This window comes from Lissotriton vulgaris, chromosome 3_1 (genome assembly GCF_964263255.1).
Source record: "Lissotriton vulgaris chromosome 3_1, aLisVul1.2, whole genome shotgun sequence".
Taxonomy (NCBI): Eukaryota; Metazoa; Chordata; class Amphibia; order Caudata; family Salamandridae; genus Lissotriton; species Lissotriton vulgaris.
Genome location: NC_141689.1, coordinates 544984989 through 545004425, shown reverse-complemented (window position 1 = coordinate 545004425; position 19437 = coordinate 544984989). Strand labels below are relative to the sequence as shown.

The following is a 19437-nucleotide window of genomic DNA, read 5'->3' as shown; positions in this document are numbered from 1 at the left end:
CAAACATAAAGCAAGAGGAATGTGCTCACATTGGACAGTTATATGCTAAATGACATTAAAACTGTCCCTGAGCACAGAATCCTGCATAGAAGTACATGCTGTGCGCCTTAAATGTCGGCTCATTTGATATAAATGCATTGCAGTTCTAATTCGGCCTGCCGGTAGAGTGTCTTTAAATCAGCTGCATGCCTCACTGCAAGTACTACATCCCTTCAAGTGTATGGTCAATTTCAAGTTTTACTTAATCTTGCCTCCTTCAGAGTTACCTATTTAATCATGTTGTGTTTCTTTCTGGGTTGTTTCCATGCATACTTTGAGCAGGTGTTTGATGGGCTTTGATTGAGAGCTCTAGCGCTGAAGCCAAAGCAAAGTGCCTGCCAGTGGGTTGGCCTCTCTGCAGAGCACACAGAACAATGCTCATGTATTCCTGTGGCAATTGCAATTTTGTGAAAATGTGTGTGAAGGGGGTGCACAGATGGCAAAATATTTACAGGGCAAAAGTAAAAAAAATGCTTAAATGGGAGTGCAGTGTATGTTTGGAAGTGGTGAAGTAAGGGAGATGCAAGGAAATGCATTCGGGGGAAGAGTGAAAAGAGGGTGTTGAAGAGGAAAGGGAGGTGGTTGAAGATATGCAGATGGACGAGATGTGCAGAGAAAAAGGATGTATATATCTTACATAAAGCACACTTAAGTGAAGGCCAAAACTCCTTCCACTGGCCTCAATACTATTGAAATTTCAGAATTGAAACATTTTGAAGGTTAATTGCACAACACAACAACTTCAGCCTTTTAAAGTGTGTAGTTGCCTAGTGTCTTGCACTGCATGTGGCATCAACTTTGGAAGGGCTCACAGCTGCTGATTGCAATCAGTCACAAAGAAGTATGTGAAGACAGGTCATTACGTGGGGTGAGAATGTGTTGATTCTCTAAAAGGGAACACGTAAAATACATTTCTATGATTTCCCATAGTTTGCTACCCGACCAGTATTTTGATTTCTCTCGGAGATGTAATTGCATCCAGATATATAACACAACTGACCTACACCTAAAACCTGCCAGTACAATTGATTTTTTCAGTGGTTGTTAGTTGTTTAACATAAATGACTAACAACAAGTTATAAATAATTTGCCCATTACAGTAACTGTTGAACATATTAATGCAATAAGATATAGGGCAGTTTTTATGTGTTTAGTATTTCAGAACTATACGTTCCCAGTGCTTTAAAAGCCTTGCATTATCACTAAATTATTTTGCTATGAAATGCACAATTTGCCAGTCTTTTTAAATCTGGATGAGGATCCAGCCTGGACCCCACGTTTGTCCATTAAGTTTGCCCGTGTTCCTCACTACGTAAAAGTCATACCAAACTTTTATGCCTCACCACTTTCAAATCTGTAACCAGGGCAGTTAGGCCCAGTGGGCCAGGTTCTGGCTGGGCCGTTTATAAATGTTTGTTGAAGAAAAAGGTATAAATAAAGTACCAGATCAAATAAAAGAAATAGTTTGGTCTAGCACTAATTCAAGATGCAAAAACAACACAGGTCCTGGCCCACTTCCCTGCTACAAATTCACCACTTTCAAATGTCACCATCCGCCACTGGATGGCAATCTTTTCCAGGCAGCAAGCTTGGTAACTTGCGCCCACAGCCTGTTTCCACAGATGGCGATTTCCTAATGACCCTTGTCTGGAAACATGAATGATGAAAACAGTTTACAGCATTTTCAGATATATTAATATCTATAAAATCATAGATTCAATTTAACTAAAACTATTGCCTGGAAAAGAGGCTAGTTGGGCAAACTTTCTCAGTTCTCATTCTTTCTGTCTCTTCCCCTCCCACTCTCTCTCACCTCATTGCCTCTCTCCGTTTCCTCCTGTTATTCATTCTGGTTAGTGAGAAAATGTATGTGTGGCCTGTTTCAAGTGTATTGTGTGGGGGAAAAACTGTGCAGACTAAATGATGTTCCATGCAGTAACAGCGAATAATGCACAAAATGGTGACTCACCTTAAGGTCTTTTTTATGTCTTTTTTAACATGACAAACGACCTGCTTGTATCCATGTGGGTCAGACCGAGATAATGCATAGATGTGTATGGATGAGATTACAGTACACACATACATTTCCTACCAGGAATGTATTTTCCAGCAACTGTACCTGAGCCTCCTTTGTGCTGTGCTGAAAGCATCTGGGTTCATTTACAAGGACATGTATCCCTAGACTTGAAATAGACCTAGCAAACCCAGCCAGTCAGACTAGGAAGAAGAGGCCACTGACTTGGGGAGGTACACGCTCATAGCTATCATAATTCAGATTCATGGCACAGCAGACTGAATCAAGCAATGAAACCCAGGACCCAGGAGTCAATGGGGCCATGTATCTCAGCTTGCAAGAACTGGCTCAAGAAATATATGTATGACCCCTGTGGTTCTCTCGCAGAGATCATTCTAGCACAGCAAGTGTGCTGAGCTTGCATCATGTCTGATTTGACTGGTGCCGTCCCTGACTTTATAGAAGTCAGTATCAGCTCCATTTTGCAACAGGGGAAAATATATTTTGGTCTTAGGCTATTGTCCTGTTGGCTGTGCCTTGTCACTGAGATTCTTAAATACTTGGAATCATACCTCTAACCCCCATGTTTCCAGCAGGTAGCAGTTCTCTGGTATGATGTTCTCTCTGCTGTCTATTTTCGAAATGTACAGCATCACGCAAATGACAATAAAATATTGATTTATTTTTTCTAATCATCCCTGGATGTTTAAATAAGTCTTCAGATTACATTACTGCAAAGTCAATAGTATTGTTTACATGCACAAATAACATATGTTTTTCTTTTATGTGCATTAAAACATATTCTATACCTGCTCTAGATACAAATGACTAGTAGGAGCACTTGTATTTAAATTATATGCATTGGTTAATTTTATGCTTTAATTTAAGATTTTTATTTGAAATGTATGGCTGTCACATTTAGGCGGCGATATGATTTATTAAAAGTTTAGTAGCACATTTGCTTGAAATAAAAATGAAAAAAATAATTATTGAAACAGCTTTCCAAGGCCACTCCTGTTGTCTTTGCACTGTTTGTTGTTTTATTTGTTCTATGAGATAATATTGTTTACTAAGTTAAATTAATTTTTAACAATTTCGTGCTCCAAAGTCATCTAAACTGTGCATAGGCAAACACACATTGTTAAATACATAGTATTCTGAAAGGGTGACTATCTTTTAATTTTTATATACAGTGATATAAAAGTAGCTGGGCCCCTAAAACCATTTAGAAGCAGGTTCCCTAAGCCGAAACCTAATGTTGGAAGAGCATCAAGTATAAAAAGAAATGGACATCAGAAATCTGCTACTGTAGATCCACCAAAGGTGGATCAAGCACAAAATGGTAAGTTTTTGGCACTTGTTGTGAAATTCTAATGGTCTCCCAAATTAAAGTAAATCCTGCATCAGAGTTTAGTTACCTTTTCTTTACTAGAATAGAGCTGTATTCATCTTCTCTTTGTCAAAATGTGTGTATATTATTGTGTGCATGATTAGCATACTTCTTAATCACAGCACAAATGCTAGGTTAATAAGTACTTTGCGGTGGGGGGGTACTCTCGATATAGCAAAAACACCTTGCAGCGCTTTGTGCTACTACTGTTTACCATAGTTCAGTCTATTTTGGTGGCATGTGAACAAAGCTTCTTCTTCATTGTCTTTGCATGCTAGTAATTTAGTTCTCCATCCTGTATGAGTGTAGTTAGACTTATTGTCCTTTACCAACTTTTTATAGTCAGCCTAGTTGCTTTATTCATGAATCTTATTACAGACACTTTTGTAGCAAAATGCTGAAGGTTAAGTTATCAGTAACCCTTTCTATTATCTTCACCGGAAGCATTATATGAAAGATATGCTTCCTGACCCCATCTCCACCACTCCTCCCTCATTTTATATTTTTGTTTAATTGTTTGGATAATCTCTGCTTTGAGCATTAAATCTGTTTCTGACGGATACTTTCAGCTGCAGCTTCCTCACCTGCGATGTATCCCCAGGTACCAGACTAGTACTGGAGAATTTAATCATCTGATAGAGACTTCGAGCTGTAGATTCCTTACCTATGAATTTCCCAGACGTCAGGCTGGGTCCGGAAACTTTTGCACGAGCAATGCCCCTTCACGCACCGTCGGGTGGCTTCATTTAGCTCTGTGTTTCATTGTCATCGTCGTCCGCTTTGGTTATGACGTCGCGGTCACCTATATAGGCGCCACCCTGGCATGCAGACATCAGTTCGTCTCTTTTCGTGCCAGTTGAGCGCCGATCCAGGAAGAGCACCCGTCTGTTGCTTTTTGACAGGCCTTTTTTTACTTTTTGGCAACTTCGGAATTTTTTGCATTGTGTGCGAGGATGTCTTAGAGGAAGGCAGGGTTTAAATCATGTGGTACCTGTCACTGCATGATGTTTGCAACTGACCCCCACCTCGTCTGTCTCTGGTGCCTTGAGTGCGCCCACGACTTTAAGTCATGCTCGGACTGTCGGACTATAATTCTGAAGGCCTTGCAGGACCGTGCTATAAGTCTCCTTGCGAAGCTTCTTGCGTCCGGGCAAGACTCCGCTGAGGTCCCTGTCTTGTTCAAAGAAGAGGAGGTCACAAGACCGCTCCCGGAGCCCCAAGTCCTCTTCAGCCCACTCAAGGTCATCGGGGAAGAGGCATAAGGAGTAGAAGTCAAAAAACACAACTTGAGAGGAATCTAAGGGGAGTATTTAAAGACCAGCCTGCATCCTATCCCCCAATCTAGCTAATAAAAAACACAACAGGGATGCTAAGGGTCTAAAGAGAAAGCCACAAAGAACCAGTACATTCATAAGTAGTTTGTATAAGGAGAGCAGGGAGATTGTGAAATAATACCCATCAGCCCACCCAATGGCGGAGTCTCGTCATCTGGGTTTTGGTAAGAACTGGTATCTGCTAAGTACCTCCTTGATTGTATGTAGAGGAATACTAGCGACAGATCCACCAGTGATAGAGAGCCAGTAGAAAGGTACAGGTGGGTTGAAGATGGAGTATTGTTGCAGTGCTAAAAAGACATTTTGTGGAGTGGTGAAAAGGTGTGTGTGTGTTAAGATTGCCTAGTGTGATGCCAAGAAACGACTTTATTAAGGGGGGGTCATCATACTGGCAAGATTAAAAGCAGAGTGAAGATAGTGTGTTAAACAAATATCACTACCAGTTGTGAAAATAGAATGGTCAACATGTTTCAGCCATACAAGGCTTTCGTCAGGACCTGTTGGTTTTACACTACTGCAGCTGTAAAAAGTGAGAAAAGAAAAATAAATGACCTACCTGATATAAATTATTTATTTATGTGGTGGTCTCAACATCATGAACAAAGAACTCCCCTATAACAAAAACAAATGTAATTACATTATTGTAGTAAACAGAAGCCGTGAAATGAGTGTGTGAATAGTCCACATTTCAGGTTCAAAGTTGAATAAACTCACCCATAAATTTATATGGAGATGGCTTCACCTCGCCTGGCACTCGGTCAGGTCAAAAAAGAGGCCCCGCTCTAAAGAGATGAGAGGGAGAAAACATATAATTCATTATATTTTTGAATTAGTAGGCTTCAGAGAGATGACTCTGAGTAGAAAAGGCAAACACAAAGAGGAACCTCTAAAGACCAGCAGGAAATGACGAAGAATAAGCTCGAAAGAATATAATGAAAAAAGTCCCCATATCATAGTTGTAAAAAGGTGGACTTGTTTGTCAAAAACATTCTTTATTCTCCATATAAATTTATGGGTGAGTTCATTCAACTTTGAACCTGTAATGTGGACTATTCACACACTCATTTCACGGCTTCTGTTTACTACAATAATGTAATTACATTTGTTTTTGTTATATGAGAGTTCTTTGTTCATGATGTTGAGACCATCACATAAATAAATAATTTATATCTGGTAGGTCATTTATTTTTCTTTTCTTACTTTTTACAGTTGCAGTAGTGTAAAACCAACAGGTCCTGACGAAAGCCTTGTATGGCTGAAACATGTTGACCATTCTATTTTCACAACTGGTAGTGATATTTGTTTAACACACTATCTTCACTCTGCTTTTAATCTTGCCAGTATGATGACCCCCCTTAATAAAGTCGTTTCTTGGCATCACACGAGGCAATCTTAACACACACACACCTTTTCACCACTCCACAAAATTTCTTTTTAGCACTGCAACAATACTCCATCTTCAACCCACCTATACTTTTCTACTGGCTCTCTATCACTGGTGGATCTGTCGCTAGTATTCCTCTCCATACATACAAGGAGGTACTTAGCAGATACCAGTTCTTAACAAAACCCAGATGACGAGGCTCCGCCATTGGGTGGGCTGATGGGTATTATTTCACACTCTTCCTGCTCTCCTTATACAAACTACTTATGAATGTACTGGTTCTTTGTAGCTTTCTCTTTAGACCCTTAGCATCCCTGTTGTGTTTTTTATAAGGAGTAGAAGTCCAAGCGGACTTTGCCTTCGCCTCGACTGTTGTCACTTGAGGAACAAGGTAAGTTGAACTGACTCTCTAAGCACAGTTCTGCGGCGCCGAAGCCAGGGTCGACTTTTCACCTCCCTACCTTTCAGGGAGCCGGAGCGACCCCGGCTCAAGTAAAAGAATTTTACGCGGCCATACGCCTAGTGTTTGAACTGCTGCCTCTCTGGTTGAGCCCACGGGGTTGGAAGGGGCCCCATCGAATTTGACTCTGTCGGCTCCAGCCATGGCGCTTGTGGGGCCTCAGAGATCTGATCCCAGATCGGGACGACGACAGTCATGCCATTGTAAATTTCCCCAGTGTCGGACCAGAAGTCGGTGCCTTCTTGGCTGCCGGTGACCCATCCTTTTCCCGGACAACACAGAGTCGGAAAGGCGCCTCTCAATGCCAATTCCGGCATCGATAGAACAAAGGGGTTCTAAGTTGTCGCCTAACAATTTGATGATGTTTAAGGCTCAGGAGAGGATTGGGAGAGGTCTATGGACCCTTCAGAACACCAGGATGTTGCTGCAGAGCAGATGGACTGTTATGGGGAACTTGGGTTGGCCAGTGTACTGGACACTTACCCAGATACTGGCCTGCTCTCTCTGTCTACGGAGGAGGGGGCATCTTATGCTGTGGTGGTCCAAAGAGCAGCCGAGGTCCTCGGACTGGAGTAGCACTTTGTGCAGGTCAGGATTTATCTGACCGAAATGCTTCGGCCTGCGGCTTCCACCTCTGAACCCCTTTTGCCCTTCAATGAGGCACTTACTGATGTCCTAGACAAATGGTCCTAGCCTAGCACAGAGGCTCCTGTGAATAGGACAGTTGCACGCCCGCATCATCCGTCTCCGGGCGACCCAAAGTTCCTCAGCCAACATCCCACCCCTGAAACCAGCGAGGTTACCAGTGGTAATTTGTCTGAAAGCTCGGTGGTGCAAACTTCTACCTCCCAGGGTGCGTTCACTTTCGCCCCTTCGGATAAGGAATCCAAGAGGCTGGAGTCACTTGGTAAGATGTTTTCTTCCTTCAACCTGGCCTTGTAGTTGGTGAATAGCGCATGCTTATTGGGACGTTTCTCACACTCCTTTTGGGAGACGGTTGCACAAGTGCTGCCACAAGTCCCAGAGGAGGTCCGGCTGTGCTCTCTCAGGCTGTTAAGGACGGGAAAGTTGCAGCAAATATCACCATTAGGTGTGGCCTTGACACGGCTGATTCGCTGGGCAGAGCAATTTCATCTACAGTGGCCTTGCTGTGCCATTCCTGGCTTAGAACAACTGGCTTCTTAGACGATGTCCCGGCAAACTTGATGGACATGCTGTTTGATGTATCCCGTTTTTTGGGGGAGAAGGCAGACTTTGCCCTAGTGCAGTTCAAGGACTCTTAAACTATGGCCAGATCCTTGGGCCTTTCTTCTACACCTCGTGGCCAGTCTAGCTTTCACCCCTTTCATGGCATTGGAAGATTCCAGCAGCATCAGCCCTATCCCAACCACTGTCCTGTGCAGACATCCCAAGTTGTGCGAGGACGGGTGCGCCGTTCATTCCGTCCAAGGAATTTAATTTAATTTATATTAAAACAACATTTATTGAGCGCATAGCTACCCAAAAGCATCTCAGCGCTAGCAGCAGGACAGAGAGGAGATAAATGGTTTAAAGAGGGGCATTTTGGAACAACCAGGTTTTGAGGAGTTTCCGAAAAGGAAGGTGACGTGACTCTGACCGATGATATCCAGGGAGAGTATTCCAGAGTCTGGCTACATTATATGAGAAGGACTTTCCTACCCATCTCACCCTTTAACATTTGGGGATTATGGCCAAATTTGAATTAGCCGAACGTAGACATCTCTAGAGGTAGTAAAAGGTGATGAGAGACTCATTTATTGAGGGGCCATTCCCCCATACGGTTTTGTGAGCTATGCACAGGGATTTTTTAACTTTATCCCATTTGAGATAGGAAGCCAATGTAAGGCCTTCAGAGCAGGCCTAGCCGATTGAGTTCTGGGCGTACCAAGTAGTAGCTGAGGGGCACAGTTTTGAACGGCTTGGAGTTTCCTTATCGTAGAGTTGGGAGCTCCCAAATAGAGTGAGCTCCCATAATGCAATTGAGAAAGGACCGGGCCTGGACCATCATTCTTCTTGATCTCTTAGGAAGGAGAGGAAGGATTTACTGCAGGAGTCTGAGGATGCTATAGCAAGCCCCTGACTCAAAGAGTTTCCCAGGAGCATTAGCTCTGTTTTTTGTCCATTTAGTTTGAGACAGGAGTGGTCTATCCATGATGCCACTTTCACTAAGCAAACTTCCAGGTCGGATGGAGTATTCTGTTGATGGTTGAGAGCAACCACCAACTGTGTATCGTTGGCATAGGTGACGTTTTTGATCCCATATGGCAGAATAATATCTGCGAGCGGTTTCATGTATACATTTTTATTTATTTATTTAAAACTTTTTTCAAACATACAAAATACACGCCTCAACGCGTCAACAAACCCCCACGTGACAGCATAATATAGACATCATTTTTCCTTATGCAGAACTCAACAAAATACATAAAGGCGATGTAATGTTGCCAATCGTTTCACATTTCGAGACACACACAGCTGCCCCAAATTTTTATGTTTGTGAACATCCGCACCCTTAAACAGAAGGTATGTTGTGAGAGGCGCCCAGCAATCCCTTGGCCTTGATGTTGTAGGCAGTTCCTTCGCATAACACAACAACTCATCTCTACAGTATACCACATCCTTCAACCAATCCTTGAATTTAGGTCCATTTTTGCTATGCCAGTTTTGCGCCACTTGCGCAAGTTGCAGTTAGCCGTCAGCGCCTTGTCACAGAACAACTAAAGTGAGATTTCCCAATGCCCCCTTGCTTTGCTGGGTTTGGGTGCCGTATCTGCTTGTGTTATGTAATCGAGAATTTAATTCAACCCTCGAAGGGCTTGCCCATAACGATTGCAGTAGGCTCAGCAGGATAGGTTTCACAGGGTGTCTATTATTAAAGGTTCAGATGACTTCCCGAGCCGGTAGTACTTGAATACTGACATTTGTGAACTGGGATGGCGGTCATTTATGGAAGCCATCGTGACAAAGGTGCCCTCTGGGTATGCATCACCCATTGTAACTATACCCATGCCCGCCAGTGTCTCCAGAGCTCTTTTATCCTCTACTACTGAGATGCTGGGGTGGTACACAATCGGAAGCGCCGGAGCATATATAGGGGATCAATCCGCCCGTCTCGCCATTGCACGCCATGCATGTGCCATGCAGTCAGCAGTGCACATTTCCTTATATGAATAGTTTTTATGAACCTTCAACAGCAAAGACACAGGTTGATCCAGGAACACATCATCTGCTTCCACCGCGACATTCAAAATAAAATGGGGAGGGTAAAACCAGTAGTGTGCAAACTGTGCCTGAGCACATAAATAATACACATAAAGATCTGGAGCCGCAAAGCCACCCTGCACGTACGGCCTTGTGAGAGCTTTTCAACTACACCTGTATTTCTTGCCCGCCCAGATCAAAGGAGTAGTGCAGAACGCAGTCTGGTGAAAAAAGAGCCAGATAGCTTAATAGGTACATTAGTAAAGAGATACAGAAACCTAGGAAGTTTAACCATCTTTATCACTATTCGCATAGACATATTTTTATTCTCTTGATCTGCTGTTTCATTATATTCTGTTATAAGATCCCTAATTTCTGCCAGCCTTTCAATGTTCGACGTGTTTGCATACTCTTTTTCTAAGCGGGACAATTCTCTCTCAATTTGTCTCATGAGGGAGCATAATGCCTTTAGAACACCTGCCTATAGCCCTATGCAGGTCTCCCTAATCGTAACTTTAAATGCCTCTACCAGGGAGCCAGCGGTTTCTACAGTACCCTTATTCTCACAAAAAATTAGTTCAATGGCCTGGCGCTCTTTATTTAAAACCGGATCTAGCAGAGATGAAGGCTGCAGGTGCCACTGAAATGGCTGCCAGCGTCTAGTCAGTATATCAATTCAATTCAATTCAAAAGACTTTATTCGGCTATATTTCATAAATAACCATAAAGTACATCAAATCAAGTATTACATCATCATAATTAATATTATAAAATCAATAAACACAGTATTTAACATGGGCCAGAGTTTAAAATAATGGATTTCATATAATCAGTGTCTTACGTAGATAAAAAATACTTTTAAGAAATGCCGAAACAGATGCCACTGAGAAAATATCATCCAAAGATTGTATAGCTAAAAAAGCTGGGCGGCACTGTCTCATGTTCATATATTTTAAAATAGGCATAATCCATCTTTTCCTAGATATTACATAAAATCTACAGAAAAATAAAATATGGATATCCGATAGAGTGGAGACGTTATCACACGGACATTTACACATTTCCTTTGTCCAATCGTTTATAACAGGAAAGCCCAGCAGTCTGAACAGTATCCCAAATCTAAATCGGGTCAACAGAAACCTTTCTTGATCTTTCATTTGGAGGTTTAGGTAAGGCTGCATAAACCTTGGTTTTATTATCAATTGATGGGCGGTTACTGTCTTTATTTAGCAGTTCTGTTTGTTCTCTTCGATTCTCTAGGAAATTTAGACTTCGCTGTTTCAGTGCTTTCCTAGTGATATTAGACATCGACATAGGATCTACATAAAATTCCGGATGGTTAATATTATCGCAGAGTGCCTTAATATAGCGCAGCCATTTTATCCTGTTCGCGCCATCTAATTTCAGGGCATCCCCCAGAATGAGGCAATTTAAGTGGCATTTTCCAGTAGTCCATACCCGATGCCATAAAAGAATCGGTTGCACCTTAATTAAGTCTTCCAAATAAGTAATACCCACTTCAGTGTGGCAAATATAACTGGACGTACTCTCTGGGACAGCTAGAAGATACTGCAAGAAGCCATTTTCAGTTACTGACATTATAATCACCCCAGATTCCTGCCCCATATGTTGCCACCGTAACACAACTAGCTTTATATATATATAAAAGCTCTTTAACTGGCTTTTTTCCCATCTTTTTGCTGAACGACTTAAGGGCCATTATAGATTTAGAGAATAGCAAATCTCTAGCTTTGATCGCACTGCTCCACTTACCAGTGCAATCAAACAAAATCCCCAGATATGGAAATGTTGGGGTATGGTCTAAAGGAATCGATCCTATGAACATGTTTTTTTTCTTTTGTTTCGCTTTACCTCCACAGTTCATAGTGAAAGTTTTGGTACAGTTTACTTGTAGTTCTAATTTAGTCATAAAGGAGCTAAAAGAGGTAATCAGAGTCTGCATGGCTATAGGGGTTCTTGCCATGAGAACAGCGTCGTCTGCATAAATCAGAGCAGGTATACGACGGGCTGAAACAATTGGCATATCAGTGCAATCCTGTAATAGAGTTTCCTCCAAGTTGTTTATATAAATAGAAAATAAAAACGGTGCAAGGACGCACCCTTGCCTCACGCCCCTGGCTTCGCTGAACTCTCTTGTGCACTCCCCATTTTTACCGTATCTAACCATTGCACTAGCCCAGTTATACAGTTCTCTCAGAAATTTGATGTTATTTTCCTCCACTCCCAACCGGGTTAAAATTATCCATAGTTTGCCATGATTTACATAATCAAAGGCAGATGTCAAATCTAAAAAATGTTAAAAACAGTCTTCCTCCCTTAGCCTTGTATATTTCTCTATTAATATTGATAAATTAAGTACTTGTTCAATGGTACCAACTCCTTCGCGGAAACCATATTGGAGGTCGCTAATAATATTATGTTCGTCTGCCCATGAGTGCAGTCTATCTAAAATGACTCTGCCAATAATTTTGATGGTGGAGTGAAGCAAGGATATGGGCCGATAGCACACACAGCTTGCTCTATCTCCCTTTTTGAAAATAGGGATAATGATCGACTTATACCAAGTACCAATCAATCCTATTGTACAAGCAGCATTAAAAATTCTAGTAAGCAATGGTGCCCAAAGGGGTAAATTTTTTTTTAAAATGTCCACTGGGACACCATCGGGGCCAGGTGCCTTTCCCCCTAGGCTAGAGTTAATACCCTTAATTACCTCATCCAAAGAAAAGTTGAGTTGCAACCCTTCAGTGCCCTTCCCCTTAAACGTGGGTTCGCTCAGTGTGTCAGTGGTGATTGATACTGGGCTATAAAGTGTTTCAAAATGCTTGACCCATTCGTCCTCTAACAGCAATCTCAATTCGAGCCTTTGTACTATCTTTAAAAAATGGGGCATTGACTGCTTGACAAAAGGCCGTCATATCCTTTAGTTCAGAGGCCTCCATTATAGCTGTCCATGCTTCCCTCCTCATCAGGTCTCTTTGAACTTTAAGTGCAGTTTTATATTCTTTGCGTAGGGCCCTTATCAGGGTCTGATTTCTATCTTGCCTATGCAAAGCCAATTTTAATTGCTTGTGGGCCTTACTGCATGCTGATTTAAACCAGCCTCTTGTTTTCCTTTGAGTCGTGTTTTCCTTAGCATTTACCCACAAACCTCTCTTTATACAAGCAGTTATTTCTCTGAAATTACTTATATCTGCATCATCAGATGCCAAATCCAAACAAACAGAAATACTCGTATTGCACGCATTAATTAGATTGCTAAGAAACTCCTCGGGGACCACCTAAGTCCATTTTAAAGCGTATCTGTTTTGCCTGGCAATTTCTAAGTTTTCAGAAGAAACCTCTGCTCTTTTATGCACTTTCAGTTGTGGGTCGGATAATTCTACCCTGATGGGGAAATGGTCACTTAGGGAAGATTTTAAAACATTATAACTGGCAATGCTATCCCTATAACACGAGGAAATTAGGATAAAGTCAATTGTAGAGAATAAACCTCTACCGTTAAAAGTAGGAGAGAAGGAGGCCTCAGTGCTACATAGTTCATTCGAGAACCCTAAATCATTATTAAACATAATCTCATTTAAAGCAGTCCCCGTTACTGAGTGCTCAAAATGTGACGAAGCGGTATCCCTATCCACCATTAACCCACAATTTCCTGTTCCTGCTCTGTCACAAAGGGCACAATTAAAATCACCGCGCCATATGACAATGAACTGTTTATGAGCACTGTTGTTTATGCTATAAAGTTTAGAGTTCAGGGTTTTGAGCACCACTGGTATATCTAATACAGGGATGTTATTGTAGAAATTTACTAACAGTATACAAACAGTGGTATCAATATGTAGCCCAACAATATGGTAAAAACAGTTCTGGAAATACAGCTCAAGTTTTTTTACATATAAAACAGTTTGAAATGTACATGCATAGTCCCCCCTTTGCTCGGCCGTGTACAGATCCTATGGCTGGGATGAATATAGTTTTAAAACCACTCATATGGTATTCTTTCTTAGCCCATGTCTCTTGCAAACATATAACATCACAGTTATTAATTAATTTTTGCCAGTTTGGGTTATCTAATTTTGCCTTAAGGCCAGCTATGTTCCAAAATATAATGCACCATTTATCTCCAGGCCCTCCATTTAGTGGAGAAGTGTGGCTCACTGGTTAGAGCAGGCAGACCCTGAAGCAGAGGTCAGACCCGGGAACAGGGTTCAATTCCCGACGCGGCAGGGTCTTGAGCTCAAATGTCCACGGACTCGATAATTCTCGCTTCGGTGCCTGACCTAATCATGGGTTCACACTCTGCAACTCTGGGCATTAAGCTTGCTTAATCTCCACAACGGCCCCCCGCGGCGGGATGCCTGGCTTTCACCTTGGGGATGCCCCGTAGGGGCTATCTCACAGGGAAAAGCCAGGACGGGTTCCCAAGGCAAGCGCTTAGAGACCCCTGGGTGATAAGCGCTATATAAATCCAATATACAATACAATACAATACAAACCTAAATTATGGGATGCCGCACTTTCTTTAGGGGATTCAGCAGGCCCCCCCCACCCCGCATTTACCTTCCTCACAGTGATTACATTGGGCTCTTCAGGGGATCCGGGATCAATAATGGACCTGCTAGGTTCTGATCTCTCGTAGTCAGAATTATTTCTAATAATACCCCCACTTGGAATTTCTTCCCTTGTCAATACACCATCCAAATTTTCAGAAAGTGCCATCCCTGGTACAGGATTATCAGGTTCTACTAATCCTGGGGAAATCAAATTTTCATGACAAACCTTATGTGGCGGGTTCGGAGAATTATCAGTATTAGTTATAGTAGCATTAAGTTTATCCTTCGGTTGTCAATCCACAACCCCCAAACCGGATAAACAGTCAAAACGATTACTGATTGGTGCATTATATATATACCCTGCTAGTTGAGTGTTGGGATAGTTAGTGGGGAAATATCCTCGATGTATATTAGTTGTTGGGGCACCATTAAATAGACTTCCTAGTTGGTGGTCATTTATTTCATAGCGAGGAAGGTGGGCTCTGTATTTGTCATACAAAATGGGGGGCGGTAGATAGAAGTAACTTAGGTCTAAAGTAACGATTCCCCCAAGGTTATCACAGTTCTGGTAACCTTTAATGAACTCCACAACTCGCGGGTCTCTGAAATTCACTATGATACAGTCACCGTCAATGTTTTTGGCCTTAGTCAGTATATCAATGTCCAGCACAACCGGTGAGTGATCGAGAGTGTTCGTGGCATTTGCTTGTCACCTTTAACCCGAGGAGCTATCCCTTCTGATATAAGCCAGTAGTCCAGCCTGGACCATGATTTATGAACTGCCAACAGGAATGTATCCTTTCATGTGTTGGAGTGTATATCCCTCCAAATATCTCTCAAATTTTATGAATGCATAATATCCTGTATTGCTTGTTCAGCTCGTTTCCCTTGCCATGGCGTATTTGCACTCCTGTCCATCAATGGATCCAGATAAGTATTCAGTCCCCCCCCCCCCCCCACCAATATCATCAGCTCTGGTTGCATTTGAAATAAATTATTTTTAAGGCTTTGATAAAAATCTGGATCTTCAATTTTGGGGCCATAGGTTGTCATGCTCGTAAGCACCGTCCCCGCCAAATTCGCCTTTATAAGTGTAAAGCGGCCTAGATGATCCGAGTCAGTTTCCATCAATTTGAACGGTGTTCCCCGTTTAACCAGGATCATGACCCCCCCCCCCCTCAGGCATAGTTGGAGTATAAAGCTGCCAATTTTAGCAGTGCCCTTCTTCCCCCCCCACCCTGCACTCGCCCACTGGTGTCAGATGTGTCTCCTGCAATAATGACAGTTGGACTTGTTGTCTGTCAAGGTACGCTAAGACATGTCTGATCGTTTTAGGATTATTCAATCCCCTCACATTCTACGTCAGCAACTTAATGTCACCCCCAATTTGAATAATTTCTCCTTGCATCGTAGCTTATGCTTCTCTAGGCTCGGGATTTTAGTATCATGCCCCCAAGTGGTGCACTGCTGTGTATGTCATGTCACACGTTTGAACATAACTGCCGTAGCCCCCCACCCCACCCACTTCAGTATCCCAATCATGCCAAAGACATATCCTGAATATGTATTCAGAAAACATAACTACCAATGCAGGGATTACCCACTCAGGGGCGACTAGGTACCTGTTTCCCACCCGCAGAGCAGGCGTGGCAGGGCTCAAGTTACTTGTACCTTGCGTCCATCCCCCTTGATTCACAAATATGCAGACATCTTTTACGAAAAAAGTATTACCCCACTCCAGCCCTTACAAAATTTAAATACAAATTCTATGATTGCCGTGAATCAATACAGTAACAAACTCCCTGGTGGCTGTTCCATCACCACTTCGTCACAGCTGGCCAGAGCCAGTGCTGCCAGGCTTGTGGGTATTGTCATTTGTTGGGTCTACCTGCCCGGACTCTTTGATGGTTGCAGGCACAGACACAGGGCACCAAGCGCCACTTTTGGGAAGTGCAAACCTCCTTTGCAGATCACTGCTCCATCCAGACTGCAGTTTATTGTGCTCAGCACGACCACTCAGGCACCATTCGATTTGCTGCGCGATTTATTTTTTCGCTGATGTATGCGCTGTCACCTTTGATAAACAACTCCCTCGCCGACCTTGCCCGCTTTAATGTGCCACAGCCCAGTGTCGACAGCCACGTTGGATACCCAGCAGAGCCCCGCTGCGCATGGAGAGATACCCCGACCTTACTTGCGCGTCTCTGGGCTTCACTATGCACTTCTGCGCTGCAACCGGCAAACCCCCTCCACACTTATCATCCGCCACAGCGTGCAATTGTCACTGCCTCCTCACACAGCGTGGATATAGCCCCAGACAACAGGCTATAATGCTTTCTGCTCCCACGTGGATACCACACCACAGGGGCGTAGGGGGATCCAGTCGCGGGTCACGGCAGTCCGCCCACAGTTTCTATGCCCTCCGAGCCTCACTTACGTAGCAGCCACAAGTGTACTTTACCGCCAGGTGCAGTCTTCTCTATCGTGCCGCCACAGTTCACCTGGTTGTGTGTATCTTGCCATGGGGCTCCGAGCTCCAGTTGCGGTATCTTAACCAGATCGCCGATAAACCGAGATGAGTGAAGTCTGTCACAGGGATCACCGGCCTGACCGCGCCGCCATCTTGTGTGCGGGAGGCCGCGATGTTATTCACACTGCCACACAAAACCAGTCTCACCACAGGAACATATCACCTACACTGCCCTGGTGTGAGTCCTCGTGCATTCCGCTGCCAGTCTATTTCTTTTTTGGCTCTTGATGCACGTATTGGTCCACATATTTTTGACGGATTGTTAACCCGACTGACAGAGCTGCACTACAGTGCGGCCGCCATGCCGCGGGTTCGCTAGCGTCCCCCCTGTATACATTAAATAGTGTGGGGCTCAGGGAAGAGCCCTTAGGCACTCCGCAGCTGAGCGGTAGGGTCTTAGAAAAATAATCTCCTGCAAATACCTGGAATGATCTGCAATCCAAATAGGAGCTGAGCCAGGTGATGGCACTACCAGAGACTCCAACTTTGCTAAGTCTATTTAAGAGTATATCAAAGTTGGCTGTGTCGAATGCAGAGTTTAGGTCGAGGAAGATGATGGCTACTGCTCCCTGATCAAGAATTCTCTTGGATTCTTCGACCACAGTCAGCAGAGCAGCTTCTGTTCCATGTTGAGGACGGAACCCAGTCAGTGAATAGTGTAGAAGTTAATGAGTTTCCAGAACGTCTGAGAGGATCATGTTGACATATTTCTCTAAGATCTTACAGATCCCAGTGAGCAAGGAGATAGGGCGGTAGTTACCCAAGTCATCAGGGTTAAGGCTAGGCTTGTTAAGCATAGCCTTCACCATGGCATGCTTCCAAGGAGCTGGGACTAAGCCAGAAGAAATGGATAGGTTTATCACCCCTAATATGACTGGAAACACTAGTTCTTTGACTTTTCGCAGGAAGTGTGGGGAAGTTGGATTGAGAGGGGAGCCAGATTTTATTTAGAAGAAAGATCCCGATAAGAAATCCAAATTCATAGCGGGAAATTCCTCCAGTACCTGCTCAGTGTAGAGTGGACTTCTCCATTGCTAAAGGGTCAGTGGGGCATAAGGAAACTGGAAATGTATCATACATGTCTTGAATTTTCCCGTGGAAAAATTCAGCAAGTTCATTGTAATGGGCAGGCAAGACAATATGTTGTATGTCTGAGGGTGGGAGCTCTAAGAGCTTTTTGCGATGCGGAAGATGGAATGGAAGCCAGAAGTCATCGGCCACCATGCTCCCCTCCAAGAACTCCTAGTCTGACTCTCCAGGACCACAACACTCTAGTTGGTGGGAGAATCCATCATCTCTCCCACCAGTGTTCCACAACATCGGACAAGTGGGTCTTGCAGATCATTCAAGAGGGCTATTCTCTGCCTTTCCTTTCTTTTCTTCCACCCATTCTGCCAAATCAAGAATTTCTGGCAGAGGATCATTTAAAATTGCTCAAAGAGAAAGTTACAGCTCGCCAAGGGAGCTATTGAGAGGGTCATGGATTCAGAGGTAGGCAGTGGCTGTTATTCCTGCTACTTTCTGATTCTGTAACAGAAGAAAGGGTTGCAGCTTATTTTAAATCTTTGGACTGTCAATCTCTTCCTCAAGAGGAGAAGTTCAAGAAGCTTACTTTACCTCAGGTCTTGTCTGCCCTAGACCAAGAAGACTGAATGGTAGCATTGGACCTGCAGGATGTGTATTTTCACACTCCTATCCAGCAGTTAACCTGCGGTTCAAGGTAGGACACGATCACTTCCCGTTTTCTGTGCTCCCCTTTGGCCTTACCAGTGCCCCTCGGGTGTTCACCAAGGTGATGGCGGTGGTCGCAGCTCATCTGCGCAGATTAGGGGTGTCAGTCTTCCCCCTCCCTCAGCGACTGGCTGTGGAAGTAGTCCTCGCCACAGGCTGTTATTTCCCACCTTCAGACTGTGGCCAACCTCCTGCATTCACTGGGGTTCTCTATAAACGTACCGAAGTCACACCTGACTTCTTCTGAGACGCTCCCTTTGATCAAGGCTGTTCTGGACACAGTGCAGTTTCGAGCCTATCCCCCCCGAGCAGCGAGTCCAGGAAATTCAGGTTATGATTCCAATGTTTCAGCCTCCTTCCTGGAGTTCAGTGAGACTCACTCTGAGGCTGTTGGGCCTCATGGCCTCCTGCATCCTGTTGGTAAAGCATGCCAGGTGTCGTATGTGGGCACTGCAGATGGACCAAGTGGGCCCAACATCGGGGAAATCTCACCAACGTGGTCCAGATCTCGGAAGGAGCTGCGGGAGGTCTGCAGTGGTAGTTGACGAACCCCGATTGGGTCAACGGCAGACTAAGCATGGGCGGAAAATCCGTTTCGCTCGCGGATTTTGCGGATTTTCGGGAAATTCGCAATCCGCGAGATTCGCGAATCTCCCGCAAAATCCGCAAATCCGCGAGCAGCGGATTTTGCTCGCACTGCTCGCACTGTTCGCGTGAGTTCGCGGCTTCCCAGTACAACTTCGCGCCCCGCGAATA

At 43.8% G+C, this 19437-nt stretch overlaps 1 protein-coding gene across 1 annotated transcript in view; it reads left to right on the top strand.

Moving 5' to 3' along the window:
- BDP1 (BDP1 general transcription factor IIIB subunit) overlaps window positions 1-19437 on the top strand; it is a 1412545-nt gene that overhangs the window by 1026660 nt on the left and 366448 nt on the right. The window contains exon 33 of the mRNA XM_086960808.1: window positions 3247-3395. Within this exon, the coding sequence (XP_086816934.1) occupies window positions 3247-3395 (149 nt within the window). The remainder of the gene's footprint in view (window positions 1-3246; window positions 3396-19437) is intronic.